General features: G+C 44.4%; 1 protein-coding gene across 2 annotated transcripts in view; it reads right to left on the reverse strand.

Moving 5' to 3' along the window:
- LOC133355131 (repulsive guidance molecule A-like) overlaps nucleotides 1-17,285 on the reverse strand; it is a 125,651-nt gene extending 108,366 nt beyond the window's left edge. Inside the window, exons 1-2 of one of the 2 annotated variants that reach the window (XM_061572448.1) lie at nucleotides 17,270-17,285; nucleotides 280-375 (exon numbers count right to left, since the gene is read on the reverse strand). Coding sequence is in view for 1 of the 2 variants with exons in the window: in XM_061572445.1 (XP_061428429.1) it covers nucleotides 280-375; nucleotides 11,896-11,898 (99 nt within the window). In the remaining variant the exon portion in view is untranslated. Of the gene's footprint in view, nucleotides 1-279; nucleotides 376-11,895; nucleotides 11,916-17,269 lie in introns of those variants that run through there. The other variant, XM_061572445.1, reaches the window with a different exon arrangement.
- Nucleotides 17,286-19,426: the final 2,141 nt, after the last annotated feature.

Below are 19,426 nucleotides of genomic sequence, written 5' to 3' on the forward strand. Positions count from 1 at the left end.
CCGGAACGAAACACACGAGCACGCGAGGCCAGAGCACGACGAATAAAAAGAGGGGAAGAACTATTGACACATATTATTGGTTCTTTCGGTAAAGTTACGTAGAAGGGAAATAATACAATATTAATATTGTTTTATATTATATTGTTTTATATCAATATTATTTTATTATTTCCCTTCTACGTGACTTTACCGAAAGAACCAAGAATATGAATCCCTGCAGTCACGGAAGCTTTAAATCAACTATTAACACGTTGACAAATATCTTATTTTATAACTCACCAGAGATGCGTTAGCTGGATGAGATGGTGAAGAATAGTCGATCTTGGACCGAGACGCTGCGGTTTCAAACGGAGCAGAGTCCGCGCAAGTTCGCTTCTGCAAATGAAGAAAGAAAGAAGTTGTTTTAATGTTGAACAAATTAAAACGTACCTCTCGGCACAAAGCCAAACGTGCACACACACACACACACCTTCACCGTGTTTTTGTACAATTTAAAGCCAACGTCAAGAGAGCTGCATTTTGGCATACATTTTACAGCTGTGATCGAGAAGGATGATTCTATAATAATTCAAGAAACCTGCTGCTCTACACCAATATATATTTCCTGGCGCAATTCTCAAAACGCTATCTTGTCCTTGACCAGGTTAACTCGTGAAAAAAAATGGGCGTTATACATTTCAGCAGCCAGGAGCGGCGGCACGTGCCTGTACAGCCCCAGTGCTTCCGAGGAAAGAGTCAGCGGTTCACGTAGAGATTTGTGAAACGCCTGCACGCGCACACACACCCGCGTTGCGATGTGCCCCAGATGCAGCGCGTGAGAAAATTCATTATTGAACCGATCTGTGCGGAGCTTTGAGTGTTGTCATTCTCTCTCATTTGCTTTGCTTTTTCTGCAGGTGCTCTCCGGTTTTGCTCTCGCATCCCCAATGTAGCGGGACCCTCTTAAAATATAAAAGCCTTGAGACCGAGGCTTTCCCGAGTAAGTCATCATCATGAACATCGTCAGCTATGGTCAATCCACTGCCGCATTTAAGGCTTCCCCCACCAAGCCCGCCATCTCCCCACCTCGGGCACAACTCAAATAATCCACCTTTTTGCCGAATAAATGGAGCAATATTATTATTGTTAGCTACGAGGAGAGACCGTACAAATTCGAAGCGGTAAAAAAAAAACGGGGGAGGTTGAATGGTTACATACTTACAAACCTCGTGCAGTTTATCTACACAATTAGAGCGAGAGACGCATTACGCACGCCGCCAGAAATCTCTCAAAAAAAGCAAACGCCGGGACCAGCGCTCAAAACCACCCAACTGCAAGCAGCTGGCAGGCGCGTCAATAAAACATGACTCAGACTACAATCAGCCCAAAGCGGCACTGTACGGCGCACCACTAAAAAACACCAATCCCGCGCACACCGCAGTTATGACAGGGTGGTGCGTTACATAATTGCAGCCTAATAAGTGCTTTTTCATTGCCATGCTCTTTGAGTTAGCCGAGTGGGAGGCAAAGGGGGGGCGGGTGATCGCCTGCATTTTTATTCTGACCGCCCCGGGCCGCGACCGCCACCACGACCACAGAACAGCGGTCCTCCCCCCCATTACTCCCCCTCCCTGTGGGCCCACGGGCGCTGAACGCTCTCACTTTCCGCTAAATTCCTCGGGCGTCCCACGGAAAAATCTCGGTAGAGAGCGCCGTCTGCGGGCACAGAAGTTATAAAAAATTAACCCGTAAAAACAAAGTTTTTCACTGTAAATCCTTTATATGCGTGGCGGCAAGAGTCCTCTCGTCCTCTGACTTGAGATGGCTGCCACCTATGGGTCAGATGATTGCCTGCCACCATTAAGCAATTGGTAATTAAATAATTAAAAATATATCCCTAAACAGTGTAAAATTTTGGGAAAAAAAATTCACGAAAATTAATTGTCACGCACAACGAGTCTGTGTACAAAATGTCAGCTCGATTGGATCACGGGAAGTGGGTTAAAAAACGACCGAAAGATTTGCACGGTCGTAAGCGCGCAAGCAAGCAAGCGCGCAAGCAAGTGAACTTAATATAAAGGATTTTAAAAAAATAAACTGAGTCGCCCCCCCCTCCTACCTCCACCCCCCCTTCACTGCCTGCATACAACTCCTAGGGCATGGGCTACCCCCGGTTGCTGTGTATCAGCTTCATCATCAATTAATAATCGCATGCCTCGTCGTCGTCGGCGGCAACGATCGATCCTCTGCTTCACGAAGGCAGGACCAGGCTGTCGGAATTGTCTAATAATGCCGCCACCTAGCAACCGCACACGAGCCGATTCCATCCATCTCCGTGTTGGGTGTCCTCGCGGGCGAATTTCCTCCTTTTGGCCGCCACTCCGTCGTTCACTTTCTACCCCCGCCCCCCCCCTCGGTCATTGTCCCCTTCTCGCCATGCTGTGTCTCACCCCAGCCCACTTTACTTTTCTTAACAATCGGTGTGTTGCCTCTCATCCATGCAATCCTCTCGCCGCCCCCCCCCCCCCCCCCTTGAGTTTTATTCCCAGCCATGGCCTAACATCAGTGGCGAGTGATACCAGAATGGGTCCTGCACCACCCATCACCGACCCACACTAAGCAGCGGTGATGTATGGTCATACAACCCGCATGGACCGCCAACCATACATGGGGTGGGGTGGCGGGTTATTGGGAGGTCTTTATCCCAACCGTGGATTGACAAGAGGCCTGAAAACGAATCTACAATTATCTATCATTTTCTTAACATGTAAACAGCCAACTCGTACACTCACCGTTTCTGACGCATGCATCGCCAGCGAAGCAACGGATTTTAATCAACGATTCCATGCATCGTTGCCCGCCCGGTACACACCATGCAGTGAACAATCAATCACAGCAATCCCACAACGAATCACTGTGCCGAGATTTACAACATACGCCGGTTGGGTGCTTTTTCTTCTCTCTCTCGGTCTGTCTGTCCCGCCACCACACTCTAATGCCATAACCGCCACTTACTGCCTTTGTAAAAAAAAAAGGGGCCTGCGTGAATCCCGTGATTTATGAGGTGGGCTGCACGAATTCAATAACGCGACGATTGTACGAGGCAAGAGAGGTCAGGGAGGTCAGGGAGAGGGGCAGCCTCAGTCACCAACGTCCGTTGCCGTTTGACCTGCTGCTGCTACTGCTGCTGCTACTGATTTTTGCTGCTCCTGCTGTTGCCCATACTGCTGCTAGTGTTGCTGCTGCTGCTACCTTTTTTGTTCTTGTGCCTCATCTGCACTACTCTTTTTTTCATGGTTTTTTTTTGGGTTAGATGGCATGAATATATAAATGTGTCGCTAAACCCGCCACCACCTGACACAGACAATTTGTAAGCTTTGTCACGTAAACAGAACATGCCAATTCGTTGGCATATTCATAACACGTACAATAGCTTTTACAAAAGCGTACGTGTTATACTTTTTTTTTACAATGCTGCCTTTTTGCTCGGTGCAATGCCGTTGTTGGTGATGGTGCATTTATATTTTACAGATTTTTTTTATTGGAGATTTTGATTTAGTGTTTCTTGGGAAACGGCGTGTTTTACCACTGGCACTTTTTATGCCTACTCTTCCACTTCTTTTGAATCCTTACTTAGCTGAAAACTCTTAAAAGATACATTTGAAATTATATGATATCTTACCTTTTTAATTCATTTCTATTAGTCGTTTCTTTTTCTCTGATGCGTGATGTCTGTCAGGGAAACAGTGCGTTGTATTTATTGATGAAACCCGACTTAGAAGAGCTTCTTAGCACACAGGGTACTTCAAAATAAACTGAATTGAAACTGAAACTTCTACTATGTCGCCGATACTACTGCAATGGTAGTATGCCGGTTACAAATGCACGCTCATTTGCCAGAGGTATGCGCTGCAGATATTCCCTCCCCCCATCACGGTACACTCATAAAACTTGTTTTCAAAACCGCCAAACAATGTGCCGCATTTATTCTGCAACTCTTGTTCGGGATGCTTACATTTACAGTGGACGTATTCACAGCAAAACTGGAAAGCAATTGGGGGTCCCCCCCCCCTTCCTCCAATTTTGAAAAAGTTGACCATCAAGATTTGCTGGCATCCCCGTCACTGTAATGTCCAATGGGAATGAACCGTAAGAAGTGAAAAGAATCACAAAAACATAAAGCAGTAAAAGTTGCCCTCGAGATAAATATGACCTAAACAAATATACAGCAGGTATGCGAAATGATTAGCGGTGTCAGTCGGGAAGGAACAAAACTGGCAAGCCGTAATAATTAAATATTCAAATGACATTAAGTTTACGGGTGCCCGACACAGAGATGGCGTTTCAATAGTTGCCTTGAGCGGAGCGTGTCGGGGACCACGCTTAGATTATTTGGCTGCGATAAATTTCCACGCGATGACAAGCCACTTCGTTGAGCTATCATTTCAGATAGCCTGGTCGCGTCTGAAAAATATAACTCTATAGAGCTCTGCGAGCCTTACTTAGTAACTTAAAAAACACATTTGTTATGTATGTATGTTGCAACTTCTTTCGCACCGTACGTAACCAACCATGCTAAAAGGAGGAGTCGGGGAAGGACAAGAAACCGAACAAAAAAAGCAGTATATAATGTAGAAAACAGCAGAATGTGTACCTAGGGCAGTTATTTAAAGGTGGACCATGAGCAACGTTATGCAGTATCTGTTTCCCGACTGACACGAACACCAACGTATGATGACGATCTGCACCAACTGCTCCAGATTCTTCAGGTCATGCACCCGTAAAAAAAATCGAGTGGGCCGCATCCGCCGAAATCTTAAAACAAGACCTATTCTCAAATGGAATCTAGTCCCAGAATTGTGAGACTTCGTGCTTTACTGTTGAACAGAAAGACGACACACCACACACACGAGCAGGGAGTGGTGGTGCAGTGGTTATCACACTGTGCTGTGTTAACCACCCTCCCCGTCGTTCCAAGAGTTCAATTCCCGGTCACATGCAACCCTCAGTGGCGAGTGATATCCAAACCGGTCCTGGGCCTTGTCTTCACCCACCCGCACTGACCGATACTGTACTCTGAATTAAGTTGAAACAAACTTCAAGACATTCACAACTTGGTAAACGCCGTCATCCAGCAGTACATTGACAAAGGGCTGAATATTGGTATTATTATTATTGTGAAAATACCACACCCCGAGCAGAATCATCGATTTACAGACGTCAGCTCAACACTTGCACAACAACTAAGTCAGGCAGATGTACGGCGCAACATTAAGATCTTAATTTACATCTCCACCGTCGCACTCGCTTGCCTAGGGGCCGCAGAACAGAAACGGTGTTGCATGAAACCGCGAGCTCCCCACATTTTTTTCGTGCGCGGCGGAAATCTCACGGGCAGATCTGCGCGGCGAGTGCCATTTGTGAGGGCCCACATGTCAACAGCGATGGGCTTTACTGGTCTCCCTCCACCCCCTTCCACAGCACGATGTGCTAAGCACGCACTGCTGCAGGCCAAGATTAATCTTATCTTTATAACCCAATATAGCACCCTTCACTTGTTGACACGAGAAGTGAGATGATGCGGGAAGCAAGACGGGCACAGACACCAGTGCGGCACTTGGTTTTGTTTTCATTAGCTCTTTAACGCTTTCCAACCAGGGTTGAAAGCGTTTATGCATTTAGTTCTGCCGTCCATAACGAGATGTGGGGAGCACCGGCGCTCGTAAAGATTATTCGATATGAACAAAACTGTGGCACGGTAGGTAGCTTCGGAATGAGGGTGCACTCGTTTATTTGAAAAAGACATTTCCTTGTACGCATGGGCCAGCCATGGAACAAAAACGGTCTCCGCATCGCACGGCGCTTTCGGATGCGCTTCTGCGGCCGTCTGGAACGCCTCTTCTTCCGATAATAGGAAGCCGCTGGAGCTGTGCACTTTTAAATCATCTCGGTTGAAAATAAATTTATTTAAAACTGCTCTGTGTGTTTCGTTTGGTTGTCCTTCCCCCACACCCTCCGATGAGCACGGTTGACTGCGCACGGTGCGAAAGAGGTTCAGCGTACATACATTTAGATACGTTTGAACGGGAAATAGTTTTCAACGCTTCCGTTGGAGGCATTGGCTCCATCTGTCTTTCCGTAATGAAGGCGCAATAAATATCGTAAAGATGATTCAATATTATTAAAACTGCAGGACAAAGTTGCATTGCTATTAGAGACTTACGCGATAGATAAATAAAAAAAAACTGGTGAAATTCATAGATTGCTTAAACCTGGAGACAAGCCAGGACACTGACGACTATTCGCAAAACAGGCAAACGAGTTTTGCTCTTGCAACATCAATCGGCTTCTGTACCTGCTAATTAAAACAGAGTCCTGTACATCCAAAGACAATATGCACGTTAAAAAGCAGTTGCACAAACCATGCACGAACATTCATTTCTGTTGTTCCCCCAGCTTTGCAAAAATTCCCATCCCAACGCTAAAAGTTGCAGTCATTTCTCCACTTTACACACATTACACGTTGTCAAAACACTGCGGCCGTTTAGAAATACGACTGCCGTGTGAACACACGAGCGACGTTATCCAGCGAAGCACCTTGGGACGCAGGAACACACACACACACACTCTCACTGTATCCAATACATAAGAGCGACCCCATTAATAAATGAAAATATAAACCATTCTGGAATGGCTTTCCAATGTTATTACTCCAGCATTAATATGCTGTCATCCACGGATTGGATTTACGAGCGGATCCTCCGGATTCGGAGCACGCGCGGGGCTCAATCTAGCGTCTATCCCCCTGCCCCCGTCCCCCCCCCCCCCAATACATTTTAAAGGAAAAGGTGGCTCCCAGCGGACTCCGGCGCAATCTTTGCAAAGATCCTCACCCCCCAACGCCGTCGCGTGGAAGCGGGCGACAACGCAACAACAACGCGTGCCGTTAAAATCGGCGCGGCGAAATAGAAATCTCGCAAAGGCGCAACCGCGAAAACGTCTTGAGCCGCAGGGCAGGGCCCCCCCCCCACCTACACCTAACCTCTTTAGGGATGGCACCACAATCGAAGTCTCATCGCGAGCGGACACTTCATAACGAAAGCACTGCATTACGCCACACCCAATGCGGGGATTTAATTTAAGGTTATCGTCACGATGAATCTGACGTTGGGGGGGGGAAGAGGAGAGAACCACCCGTCGGAGGCCGTCGGACTGCGAGAAGGGCTGCGTGCAGAACGAGAGAGAGCAAGAGAGAGCGAGAGAGTGAGCGAGAGAGTGAGCGAAAGAGTGAGCGAGAGAGTGAGTGAGAGGTGGGGGTTTACGTAAAGCAAAGTTTAAAAATTTAAATAAAAAAATTTACGAAATGATGAACGAAGCAAAGTGCCGAATACACCTAGCATCTTCTTGTTTCCACTGATCGTAAACAAAAAAAAGGAGAGAACCACCGACCGATTCTATTGCAAGTGAGACGTCATCGGGAAGAGGATGAGGGCCAATAATGCGATCACTGGGATAAAAGAAGAAAGGCTAAATTTGAAAATGAGACATTCGAGAGAGGGGTTTATTCTCGAGAGAGTGATTCAAGTGGCAGAGTGGTGGTTAGCATGCTGCGCTGTGAACCCGTCAACCCGAGTTCAATTCAGAAACTATTTGAAAGAGTCCTTGGCACACGCCCACCCTCCTCCCCCCCATCAGCCCCTTCACTAACCGGCACTAACCAGCTTGGTGAAGTATGGTCAAACAACTCCCCCCCCCCATGTCGAATGCCGAGACCTCGATGCCACAGTAGATTAGCTGTCAATTATTGCTGTTATCAGTGTTCTACTCAAATCAAATACCGCTAACGGGATGAAACCACAAGTTCCAAATTAGTCCAAAAATAACCACCTTTAATTTAAAAAAAAACATAGTCTCTTTCTTAATCGAAGGCACGGTTTGATTATTGTCAAAGGCCCAAGTATCATTTTCAACAATCATCTTGACATGCATTGAAAACGATGCACTTTTTAGTGTGGATGGTTAATTGTATTTTTAGTAAGCATCCGTAGTATAATTTGACACATTTTTCGTTGTAATTTCTCACCATCGCCCCCGCCTCAATCTTTCACTCTCAATAGAAATGGTAACCAGTCATTTATAAAACAATCAAATGGTTGAGTACAATCTAAATATACTCAACTATGCATTAAATTGACACGTATCACCGAGCAAGTTTAAATATAAGTTAATTTTCTCTTAACCTTCTAATGCGCGGGTAGGGTTATTTAAAGGTCATTGAAACTAATCTTATTAGAGCGAGCCATCAATAAAGAATGAGCAGAAAATATTTTAATTAATGTCGACGATGATATGCAGAGCGATGCTCTCGGTACATAACCCCCAAGTCCATGTAAAATTGGATTAAAAATTAAATTTTAAATGATTGGCAAGAAACAGGAGCCAAGCCTCTGGTGTGCCATAACGTTAATCTACATTCAAGATGAACCTTTTACAAACGCATGATCAACAGTTTGCTGTACCGCGATTTTTAGCGTAGCAAAATTCATTGTGGATCTTGCCAGAAATGTCCCCCTTGTCCACTTAAAGTTGGCACGGCTGGGCCTTCCCAGCCGCTTAAAACTTGGCAGTTCACGCGGCCCCTTATGCGGTGTTAATCCTGCCCACTGCTAGAAGGTTAAACGCACCCGGCGAACCAGAAATTTATCGCAAATGTTCCCCCGCAGAAAAAAAGCCCACTGCGATTGGGTGTCAGAGGGCGCGCGAACGCCTCGGGTTGCAAGCGTACCCTGGCTTGCACAACGTTTCACGCATTTATTTTTCCAACAATGCACAGGGAACTGCGTGTAAACACTTTCCATCAATATCCGATGCGTTTCGGGCTCAAAATGATATCCGACATTTACTCTCCCACATGCCTAAACGAAACATTGGACATCACGCCGCACAACAACCCCAAAAACACATCGGGAGGGCCATATAGCATGACTGAAAACCTACGCAGTGGCAATTCTGTTGATGAAAAACTCTGCATCAAGCATGTAACGTCGGGGCCAACGGTTCCAACCACGTGCCAACGTTGTACGTTCACTGGGTCATTATACAGAGAAACCCTTTTGAGTTGGTGGTCTGAAACAGGGCTGTGTGCGTTACAAACAAAGTATGCCAATTTCACGCGCTATGCCAGGCATGACTGGAGGCTCAGAATCAAATGCTCACAATTGTGCATTTTTCTTGATAGAAAAAACTGTTGTCGCATATTATTACTCTTAAAGTACAGGGATATAAAATTTTAGATAAAGAACGGCTTTGCCAAAACCACGCAATAATGTCACCTAACAAAAACTACTCTATAGATGATGACATTCTCGGGAGTAAAACAAAAGACAAATCCCCCTGCGTCACTCGCAGAGACTGGTTGCAAGTGCCGTTGGTGAGCAACTATGAAGACCAGGCGAGCAGAGGTCGCAACCGGGTACCCGATACCCGTACCCTACTCGATACCCGGCTACCCGTACCCGGCCGGGTACGGGTACGGGTACCCGTTTGCGACCCTGGTGCGGCCGGGTACGGGTACGGGTAGGCCGTGAGTCACTGGTGAGTAACCGTTTGTCACTCATTTCGGGTAGGGTACGGGTACGGGTAGGGAACTCATTCAGGTATCGCTCGCCACTGATTTTACCCCTGGATGGGAATCAAACTCAGGTACGCTGAGTTTATAGCGCAGCGAAGACAAACACAAACCCACATGTGCAAAGTGCACATAAAGTAAATTGCAGCAATAATCCTAAGGCATATAACAATTAATGTCCTCCCAGTTTGCCAATAAATTGTCCCAATTTGATTCAAAAACCAAATTATACTTTTGGTACGGGTTTTTACCGTCTTGTTTTTCTACAACTTGTTAATTCCTTCCATCTCATTTGCACAGTTTTGTTCCATCCATTAGCCTCAACGCAACATTAGCATGGCATTTGTACAAACTGCACAAACGACAAAACACAAGTCAACGCATAAAAATATGGACCGTAAGACATCTGGCCGAGCGGCTCTGTGCTAGGTAGAGCGGGCCCGCTCGCAATCGTAAGGCTGCGAGTCCAAATCGTCGGTTGGGTCTTGGAATCGGCTCATCATCCCTCCGGGGGGGGGGGGGGGTCAATAAAATCAATACCGTTTTGTGGGGAAGTCAACAGTGGTTGTCCTATGGAAACTCATCCGCAGTCAGAACACAGTGGAATTTACACTGCTGGATCAGGGCCGTAAGACACCACGACACCCTCAACGTTCACTGAGTAGGGAAATCACAACGACTTTGAACTCACATTTTTTTCTTAAAAAAAGACATTTCATCGATGCATCATCCTTCCACACAAAATATTCGACAACAGGCACGAGAAACATCCCCATGAACATGCCGCAGTTTGCCAGCCTGGTTTAACAAGAAAGAAGAATATTTCCGCCTTACACTGTACGTCGTCAGCCCCTCTGCAATAAAACGAACTTGCGAGCGCTTGCTTGTCCGCTTTAATAAACCATATCCCGGCGTTTGGCTGCAAGGGCGCGCTGGAAATTTCAACAAAAGCACGTGTTAAAGGACGTGCTCTATGGGCCGGTAACACGGTGGAGTAACGAGCCGCAGAGTGGCCAATTATTCGCAAGCCAAAAACATTCTCAAATTTACGGCACAAAACTAACTACCGCAAAACACTCCAAAAGCTCAGTTTAAAAAAAAAAACATTCCAACATTCACATTTTCGCAGACTGTATTTTGTCACTCGGTGCAAGATTCAAAGTCTGCCCCCCTTAGGCACGAGCAGTCTGAATGGGGCAAGGCATCTGTAGGTACAAAGACAAGGACACGTACGTGTCAATCCACTGCTGGATGAGGGCCTCCCCATGACGTGTACAACTTGTTTGTGCGTGGCGATTACCCACGCATGCGCTGCCCAGACCCAACCCTAAGCTTCCGAAGATCTGACGAAAGAGGGTGCATTCCGGGTGATTTGCCCCGAAGCAACATTTTTTTTTTACAACGCTATCCATTATTTAACCACCCAAAGCGATGTGCAATTTGTTACGAAGAACAGAGAGCTGTTAACGCTTGCGCACACGCACAGAAGCCATGCACACAGTGCGCACTTGTACAATCAATCCGCAACAGAGTTGACACACAAACTACTGCATTGAGAAGGAATCGCAAAGCATCTGGTGCTGGAATTCTGAACCAACAGAGCCTGCTGGCAAAAGCTGCTTCGGGAGTCGATGTTTGCGGGAGGCTGTGTGGGGGAAGAAGGGGGAGAGAGGGTGATGCTGTTTTGAGAACGTCCCCGCGGGGAATCTGAACAATCCCAAGAATTCTCAGCGAAATATATCATGTTCCTCCAACAGGGCCCGGGGCCACATTAAACGCTTTCTTGTCATCGTCCAATTGGTTTCGCCAATTTTTTCTACGAGCTTTTGATAAAATGTTTGAGAACCCACTTCTACCCCCTCGCTCACACCCCCAGCACTCTCGTTGCGAGACTCACAAATGCTGCGCAGGGAAAAGTAAAGATTGCTCAGCCCGAATGAACGTGTAAGATACTCTTAGGTTTTTTCGGTAAAGTCACGTAGGTAAAAATAAATAATAAAAACAAATAATAGAAAAAAATTTATATAAAAAAATATGTAATTATTTATAATATTTTCATGATTTATTTTTATTTTTACCTACGTGACTTTACCGAAAAAACCTAAGAGTATGAATCCTTGCAGTCACGAAAGCTTCAAATCTAGAACGTGTAGAGATGCCTACCTCTAAAGCTGGGTGTACCAACTGTCTGACGCATTTTAAACTGTGAATAATAAACAAAACTAAATATTATTATTATTATCCATGATCAATACATTGTTGTATAAAGGACTCCCAAAGCCGTGTACCATCTCTCTTCGTCCTGTGATGCAACGATCCATTTAGCTTCTGCACACCAGCTGATTTCACTGCCCACGATGTCCTTGGCAAAACAGTCCTCAGTCGTGTTCCTTCCTTTGGCTGGCACCCTGTCGTTAGTTCTTGATGATTAGCGAACATTCCTTCTCGCAACGTGTCCTGCCCAAGGTAACATATACTAATAAAAACACAAAAAAACTTTTAAAAAATTGCCAAAAAATGTCCAAGCTTTGTTCCGTGAAAATCTGTGTGGAAATTGAGAAGATAGCTCACGCCGTTCCAAAGCGCCCATGTCATGGCGCTTGGCCGATCGGTATTGGTATAATGTGCATGGCAAGGAAGGCAATTAATCATTCAATTAACGGCACAGGACAGGGCACGCCCAAACAAGGGCATTGCAGAGAAAAAAAATCCAACCTCGAAACATTCTTCTTCCCATTTTGGAGGCTTCTGTTAACCTAGTAACTTCTTAAAATATTTCCATTTCTGTTTTAAGTTTACAAGGAGCATCGATGGCTCTTAAAAACTCCAGGTCCTTGTAGGATCTGGATCCCATGTTTACCTACCAACATAACCGTGCGTCACGACTTGATTTACACCCGAATGAGAAATAGTGGCTAATGTGGAAAGACTGGCCCATGTGTACAGGCATGAGCCACCACGGAATGTAGGAGAGAGATGGTCCCCTGGCACCGGGCGATTTTTTCCGTGCACTTGTCACTTCAGGAAATAGGCCTCACCTCCTCACTCAGGGTTTGCTGGGAGCTCTCGATGTGGTCGGAATACTATTTATGTACATTTTATGTGCGGAAAACCACCAGTTTTTCAATTAAGTCAACTCGTTTGCAAAGCAACGCCCAGCCATTGGCATGTTTGGAAAACATGGTTTCATCATCCCCTTGAACATGCACATGTACATCCACTGCTGGATGAGGGGTGTAGCACAGTATAACAATGGATTCTGTTATGTTGCCCTCTGCATAACACATTCCTGCGGAGGGAGCTGGTAGGAACGTTGGGTTGCTCGGTCAATGGCCAGGGTCAACGGCGGCGTGGTGTATTCCGCAAATATCCCCGACTGTGAGGGCGGGCACAAGCCGGTGTGAGTAGGTTAAACGTTGAGTTTTATAAGGGCACCACGGGGTGACCAGCCCCTCCCCACCCAACCCCTTCCTCCCCACCCAGCCCCTCCCTGCACGACGGACGGACACAATAATCCCCTGTGGGCTGGTGTAACCAGGAGGCTCCTACCAGTATAAACAGATGTTATAGACCTCTGTTAGGCCACCAGCGACGTGGCCACCCATCCAAGCACTATCCAGACTCGAACCTGCTTAGATTCCCAAATCTGGGTGACATCGTGGTTGCTTTTTCCCCCTGTGGTTTGGTCAAAGGGTACCTTTTCAACATGGCTATAAAATTATTGTACTCCTAAACAGAACCTGCATTAGGTTGCCTTTTTCATTACTGTAAATGAATTTGTACAGCAACCTTTGTAATCCTGAACAATCCCATCATGGTTTAAAATCAAATTAGTAAGCATAATGCATGAAAACTGAATTAAACTTTAATTACCAATTTTTATAAATTATAATGAAAGAGTCCCGCTTCAATATGCAACCCCCCATCTGCCATTCATTATAAACAAAATGCACAATACGTTTATCTAATTTGCAATTCACTTAAATTGAGTTTTACGAGCAATGGGTTTAATTGTGAAATATTATCGCTGTAATGCACAGCACTTAGCAATTCATTTTACAATTTCAATAAAACAAATCAGAGCCCAAGCGTTGATCTTTTAAATACTCAGATGCACCAACAGAGCCCGACCTGATTTAATGCAGAAGCCAATTTATATAATTAATAACTTATTCGTTTGACACAATTATTTCACTTGAAGATTATTAATCGTTCATTTGGAGTAATTTCCCTGGTTAGACCTGACATGTTATCCCACTGCTAGATGAGGGCTACTCAATGGCATGCAGGTCGTGGAGTTGATTTCCCATACTTTACCACGTTGGTCAGTCTGGGTTTGCAAATGTGGGGGAGCATAGAAATACAGTACAACAATAAATTGTGCTGCACCATCTTCTGCTAATGTATGCTGAACCTCTTTGGCACTATATGTAGCCAACCGTGAGAATCGGAGGTGTGGGAAGACAACTAAACACAAAAAGCAGTTGTAAATAAATGAAATAATCACGTAACCCTACAGACTACAACTCGTCATTCCAAGCACTATCCAGGCAGAATCCGGTAAAGATCTAAGATTGGATGAGATCAGACACATTCTGGGTTATTTGGTCATAGGTCACCTGACATAAAAGCACTACAGGAAAACTATGATTCAGCCCAGTGAACTTCAATACCATAATCGGACGTTTAAAGAAATGCCCGAGTGTCATGTCAATAATACTCCAATACATTTGTTTGTGGAAATAATAATAAAAATAGTGACTCACTCTCTCAGGACAGTCTCAATTGGGATGTTTGGCCAATTCTACAAGCAAGTGGTTGGTTTCACGTCGAGCATCCACAGAAACCACAGGCATGCAAAGGGGGTAACTGAAAGATTGGCACATACGGATTTAATAATCCATTGCTCTACTGCCATTTTCAGCCATGTAGAAGTCCAAGCCCACAATACATGGTATTCCCTGGCAGTTTCATCATACAAATATTAAGCAACTTCAATCCCTGGCTTGGAAATGTGTCGAGATCATGCACATTCAGGAGGATTTAGTTATAGACAAAAAAATTAACAGGTAAAAACAAAGTTTTTCACTATAAATCCTTTATATGCGTGTTCAATGGGCCACAACCCAGCCCACATTGGTATTTGAAACGGGCGGCTAGAGTCCTCTCGTCCTCTGGCTTGAGATGGCTGCCACCTATGGGTCAGATGATTGTCTGCCACCATTAAGCAATTGGTAATTAAATATAAATAAAAAATTCCTAAAAGGTGTAAAATTTTGGAAAAAATTTTCACGAAAATAAATTGTCACGCACAACGAGTCTGTGTGCAAAATGTCAGCTCGGTTGGATCGCGGGAAGTGGGTTAAAAAACGGCCGAAAGATTTGCACGGTCGTAAGCAAGCAAGCAAGTGAACTTAATATAAAGGATTTAATAAAAATACATAGATTGAATATATCATCATCCTTCACCCAGCATTGGATAATGGCACAACAAATCACCATGCTATTCCATTTGAAGTTAAGAGATGTCTATGCCGTAAACGTTAGTTTCACAATACACCAAACGTGTGTCTGCGATACAATAATGTTAAGGGAAAATGTCAGGTTAAATATTTCACACCCATCTACGGTAAACAAAACGAAAACTGCCATCCATTTCAAATGATGAAACAAACATTTTAAACAAACAGCCACTTCAATAGGAAAATAGCACCGCACTAAAAAATCACGTGCCATAAATTGAACGAAAACTGTTATTATTAAATAATCTGGGAAATGTTTTCCTCTCATAAGTTATAATAATTTGGACAGATGTGCTTACAGCCAGCCACCATTTACAATGAATGCACTGTTTGTAGTTTACACAACGGCACGTTATCATGTAAACAGTTCTAAACTTTCAAGAGCCGTCTGCTTAGTATGTGACCTCATTGTATGCGTTAGCTCAAGCAAGAAATACTGTAAGTTTCTGTAAGTGTTGAAAACGTAATCCTTCCAAACATGCTGAAGGAAAGCAGGCAATGCGATCGTTTCATGAAATAAATACTATTTACAACATAACTGCGCCTTCACATCATGATAATCGGTCCTGATCTTATCCACTGCTGGATAAAGGTATCGAAACGCAAGTAAAAAGAACATTAATGAAATCTGAGAATAGGTGTACCCCTTTTTTCTGGCAACAAAACAGCTGTGTTAAGATGTTAAAACACCAAACTGCAACCTTTTACAAGGAATCATGTCTGCATTAACCACAATGCTTGTGGTCAGAATGCAAACAAAAACACACTCTGATAATTATAAATCTGTTCTGAAAACATAACCTGGGTTTCAAGAGTTCCAACACAAACAACGTAATATCAAAAACAGGTTCCAACTTCTGTACATTGTCTTTTTAAAACTATTATTCAAATTAAACTATCAGCAGGATGCCATGAGCTGTTTAAAGACTTCCCGTTCAAAAACACTCATAAAAAAGCAGCAAATCATTTTGAGGATGGCCTCTGAAAGAGACAGACATGACAGAACTACATCGGAGGTCCCTTCAAATTGTCTCATCCACAACAGAGCGTGCAAACTTCTCTCGTCTCAAACAAAAGCAAATGTTGTCATTCTAGATTTGAAATGTCATTCTCCAAGGTTGGGAAAGGCCAAACTAAGCGAAAAATATCTTTAAAAACCCGGGGAATTTTCTCACTGATGACCAGGCTGATGATACCGTCATGTAAGAACCCGATTTAAGCACCGATGGTTGCCTGGATTTAAATCGAGGATATCAGCTGCTCTGTATGAATGATCAGTGTCTGACATTGTAATAGCTTCAAATGCATTTTTACACCTCCATATCAGTGCTCGCCTCGTTCTGTGTGTTGTCTGTCTGTCTGTGTGGCTGTCTGTCCTCACATCGTGTCCTTGTTTTGCTGATATCCGTCCGTCTTTATGTATCCGTCGTCTCTCCTTAACGCTTTCACGCAGTTTGTCTCCGTTTCTGTCCCAGTCTGTCCACACGTGTCTCTCTGTCTTTACATGCCTCGATATCCATCTGTCAATTCTGTGCATATCTATATCCGTGTCTCACTCCGCATCATTGTACGTCTCAGTGGACGTCTATTTATACGTATCTATCTCGATACCCATGTATTTCTGTGTAACTATTCACGGCACTGAGATGATGATTAGAGTGATGAGAGATGATAAACAACTTGTGACCAAACGACTCCAACACACGCACGACACTCACACATTTACACAGTCCTTAGCACAGCAATACCAAATGTAATCGCGACATTAACTAAGCAAAAAAAACATTGCAAGTTCTTGTAAAAGTTACACTTTTGTGACCGGGGTAGGGGCTGGGGTACACGTGGAGACTTGGTAGGCCGCAGCGGTCTCGACTAGTTTGTCATGCCGGAAAAATCGGCACCTGGGCGGCAGGGCAAGGACCCTCCGATACCCCCCCCCTCCACCCACCAACACGTCCCTTCGCCGTCAAAGCAATTAACAATTAAACTCATTGTCAGGCAACTTATCAACGTGGTCACGCATCACCTTTGATAATATTTCATTTAAAGAAACACATTAAACATGTTCAACAGTACGCGAAAGCACGTGTACAGTACAGTGTGTATATAGCAACGCTGTGCAAACCAGGCGAACACGTACAGTTTTGTTTGCCGAAGTCTTTAGTTTCCCACAACTTGCCTTTATTACATCTTAACAATTAGAAGCATAGGCGACTTTTAATCGCTATCGCTTATCGTTACGTCTGTTTATAAACAACACACACGTGCGTGCGACCGCTGCTACAGCGACGCACAAAGCAATTCTGCGAAGCTTTAAACCGCAACACAGCCTTCACCGCGCATTAAAAAACTCACTTTTCATTAAAAAAATTACGTTTACACGTGGAATATTAAAATAAACAACCAGCAACGTTAATTAGCCACGTGCACAGCCGTTTTAAACAAATAGTATTTAAATTAGCAGAGTCCCCGCCACGCATTTAACTTCACTACTCACCCGGGAGTGTTTTGCCACAATTGCGCTCTCCCCTTACGCGTTCTAATTAATATTTACGCAACACTAGCGGGTGCAGGGCCCGCGTTAATTATACGAATGATTGCTTGCCCAAGTCTTCTTGTTGTTGGTGGTGGTGGTGGAACTTTCTAGTTTTTCCGAGCTAAATTGTGGGTTTTGGTTAGTAAAGTTGACAGCTTTCAGAGGTCCGGCTACGAATGACGCCGCTGCTGCTGCCTCTCTCCTCCTCCTCTCTCTCTGCTCGTTACGTTTCAAGGTTTTTTTTTTAGTTTCCCTCCCCTCTCTCAACAAAGCAAAACATGGCCTCGGACGCGATTCTTGGGTTTACATTTAATTATAACATATTTTTATAACATCTTTAACAAAAAAAATTTAATTGGGTAAAAAAAAACAACCAACAACATCATAGCTGACAACCCACACCGGTTTTTTTTTATCTCCGTATTTATTGTACAGGGCAATTGAGTTTTCCATGCGGCGTAAAGCCGTTTCAATATATGGGCAACACCTTTGTTTGTCTATTTGTTTGTGTTTATCCCTTGTGATGGGACGTTGTAGGATGAACGTTGATATTTATAGGGGCACGGGGTGACCAATAAGATCTGAATTGGTCTGTCATAAGATAGGCACTGATAAGGGATTGACATGTATTTAGTGGTGAGTGTACTAGTGGTGAGTGTACTACTCATAAGGGGTTGACAGGTATTTAGTGGTGAGTGTACTAGTGGTGAGTGTACTACTCATAAGGGGTTGACAGGTATTTAGTGGTGAGTGTACTAGTGGTGAGTGTACTAGTGGTGAGTGTACTACTCATAAGGGGTTGACATGTATTTAGTGGTGAGTGTACTAGTGGTGAGTGTACTACTCATAAGGGGTTGACAGGTATTTAGTGGTGAGTGTACTAGTGGTGAGTGTACTAGTGGTGAGTGTACTACTCATAAGGGGTTGACAGGTATTTAGTGGTGAGTGTACTAGTGGTGAGTGTACTACTGATAAGGGGTTGACATGTATTTAGTGGTGAGTGTACTAGTGGTGAGTGTACTAGTGGTGAGTGTACTACTGATAAGGGGTTGACAGGTATGTAGTGGTGAGTGTACTACTGATAAGGGGTTGACATGTATTTAGTGGTGAGTGTACTAGTGGTGAGTGTACTACTGATAAGGGGTTGACATGTATTTAGTGGTGAGTGTTCTAGTGGTGAGTGTGCTACTGATAAGGGGTTGACATGTATTTAGTGGTGAGTGAACTAGTGGTGAGTGTACTATTGATAAGGGGTTGACATGTATTTAGTGGTGAGTGTACTAGTGGTGAGTGTATTACTGATAAGGGGTTGACAGGTATGTAGTGGTGAGTGTACTAGTGGTGAGTGTACTACTCATAAGGGGTTGACAGGTATTTAGTGGTGAGTGTACTAGTGGTGAGTGTACTACTCATAAGGGGTTGACAGGTATTTAGTGGTGAGTGTACTAGTGGTGAGTGTACTAGTGGTGAGTGTACTACTCATAAGGGGTTGACATGTATTTAGTGGTGAGTGTACTAGTGGTGAGTGTACTACTCATAAGGGGTTGACAGGTATTTAGTGGTGAGTGTACTAGTGGTGAGTGTACTAGTGGTGAGTGTACTACTCATAAGGGGTTGACAGGTATTTAGTGGTGAGTGTACTAGTGGTGAGTGTACTACTGATAAGGGGTTGACATGTATTTAGTGGTGAGTGTACTAGTGGTGAGTGTACTAGTGGTGAGTGTACTACTGATAAGGGGTTGACAGGTATGTAGTGGTGAG

The sequence above is a fragment of the Lethenteron reissneri genome, chromosome 50, assembly GCF_015708825.2.
Source record: "Lethenteron reissneri isolate LAM-NWPU_2019-01 chromosome 50, ASM1570882v1, whole genome shotgun sequence".
NCBI classification, from domain to species: Eukaryota; Metazoa; Chordata; class Hyperoartia; order Petromyzontiformes; family Petromyzontidae; genus Lethenteron; species Lethenteron reissneri.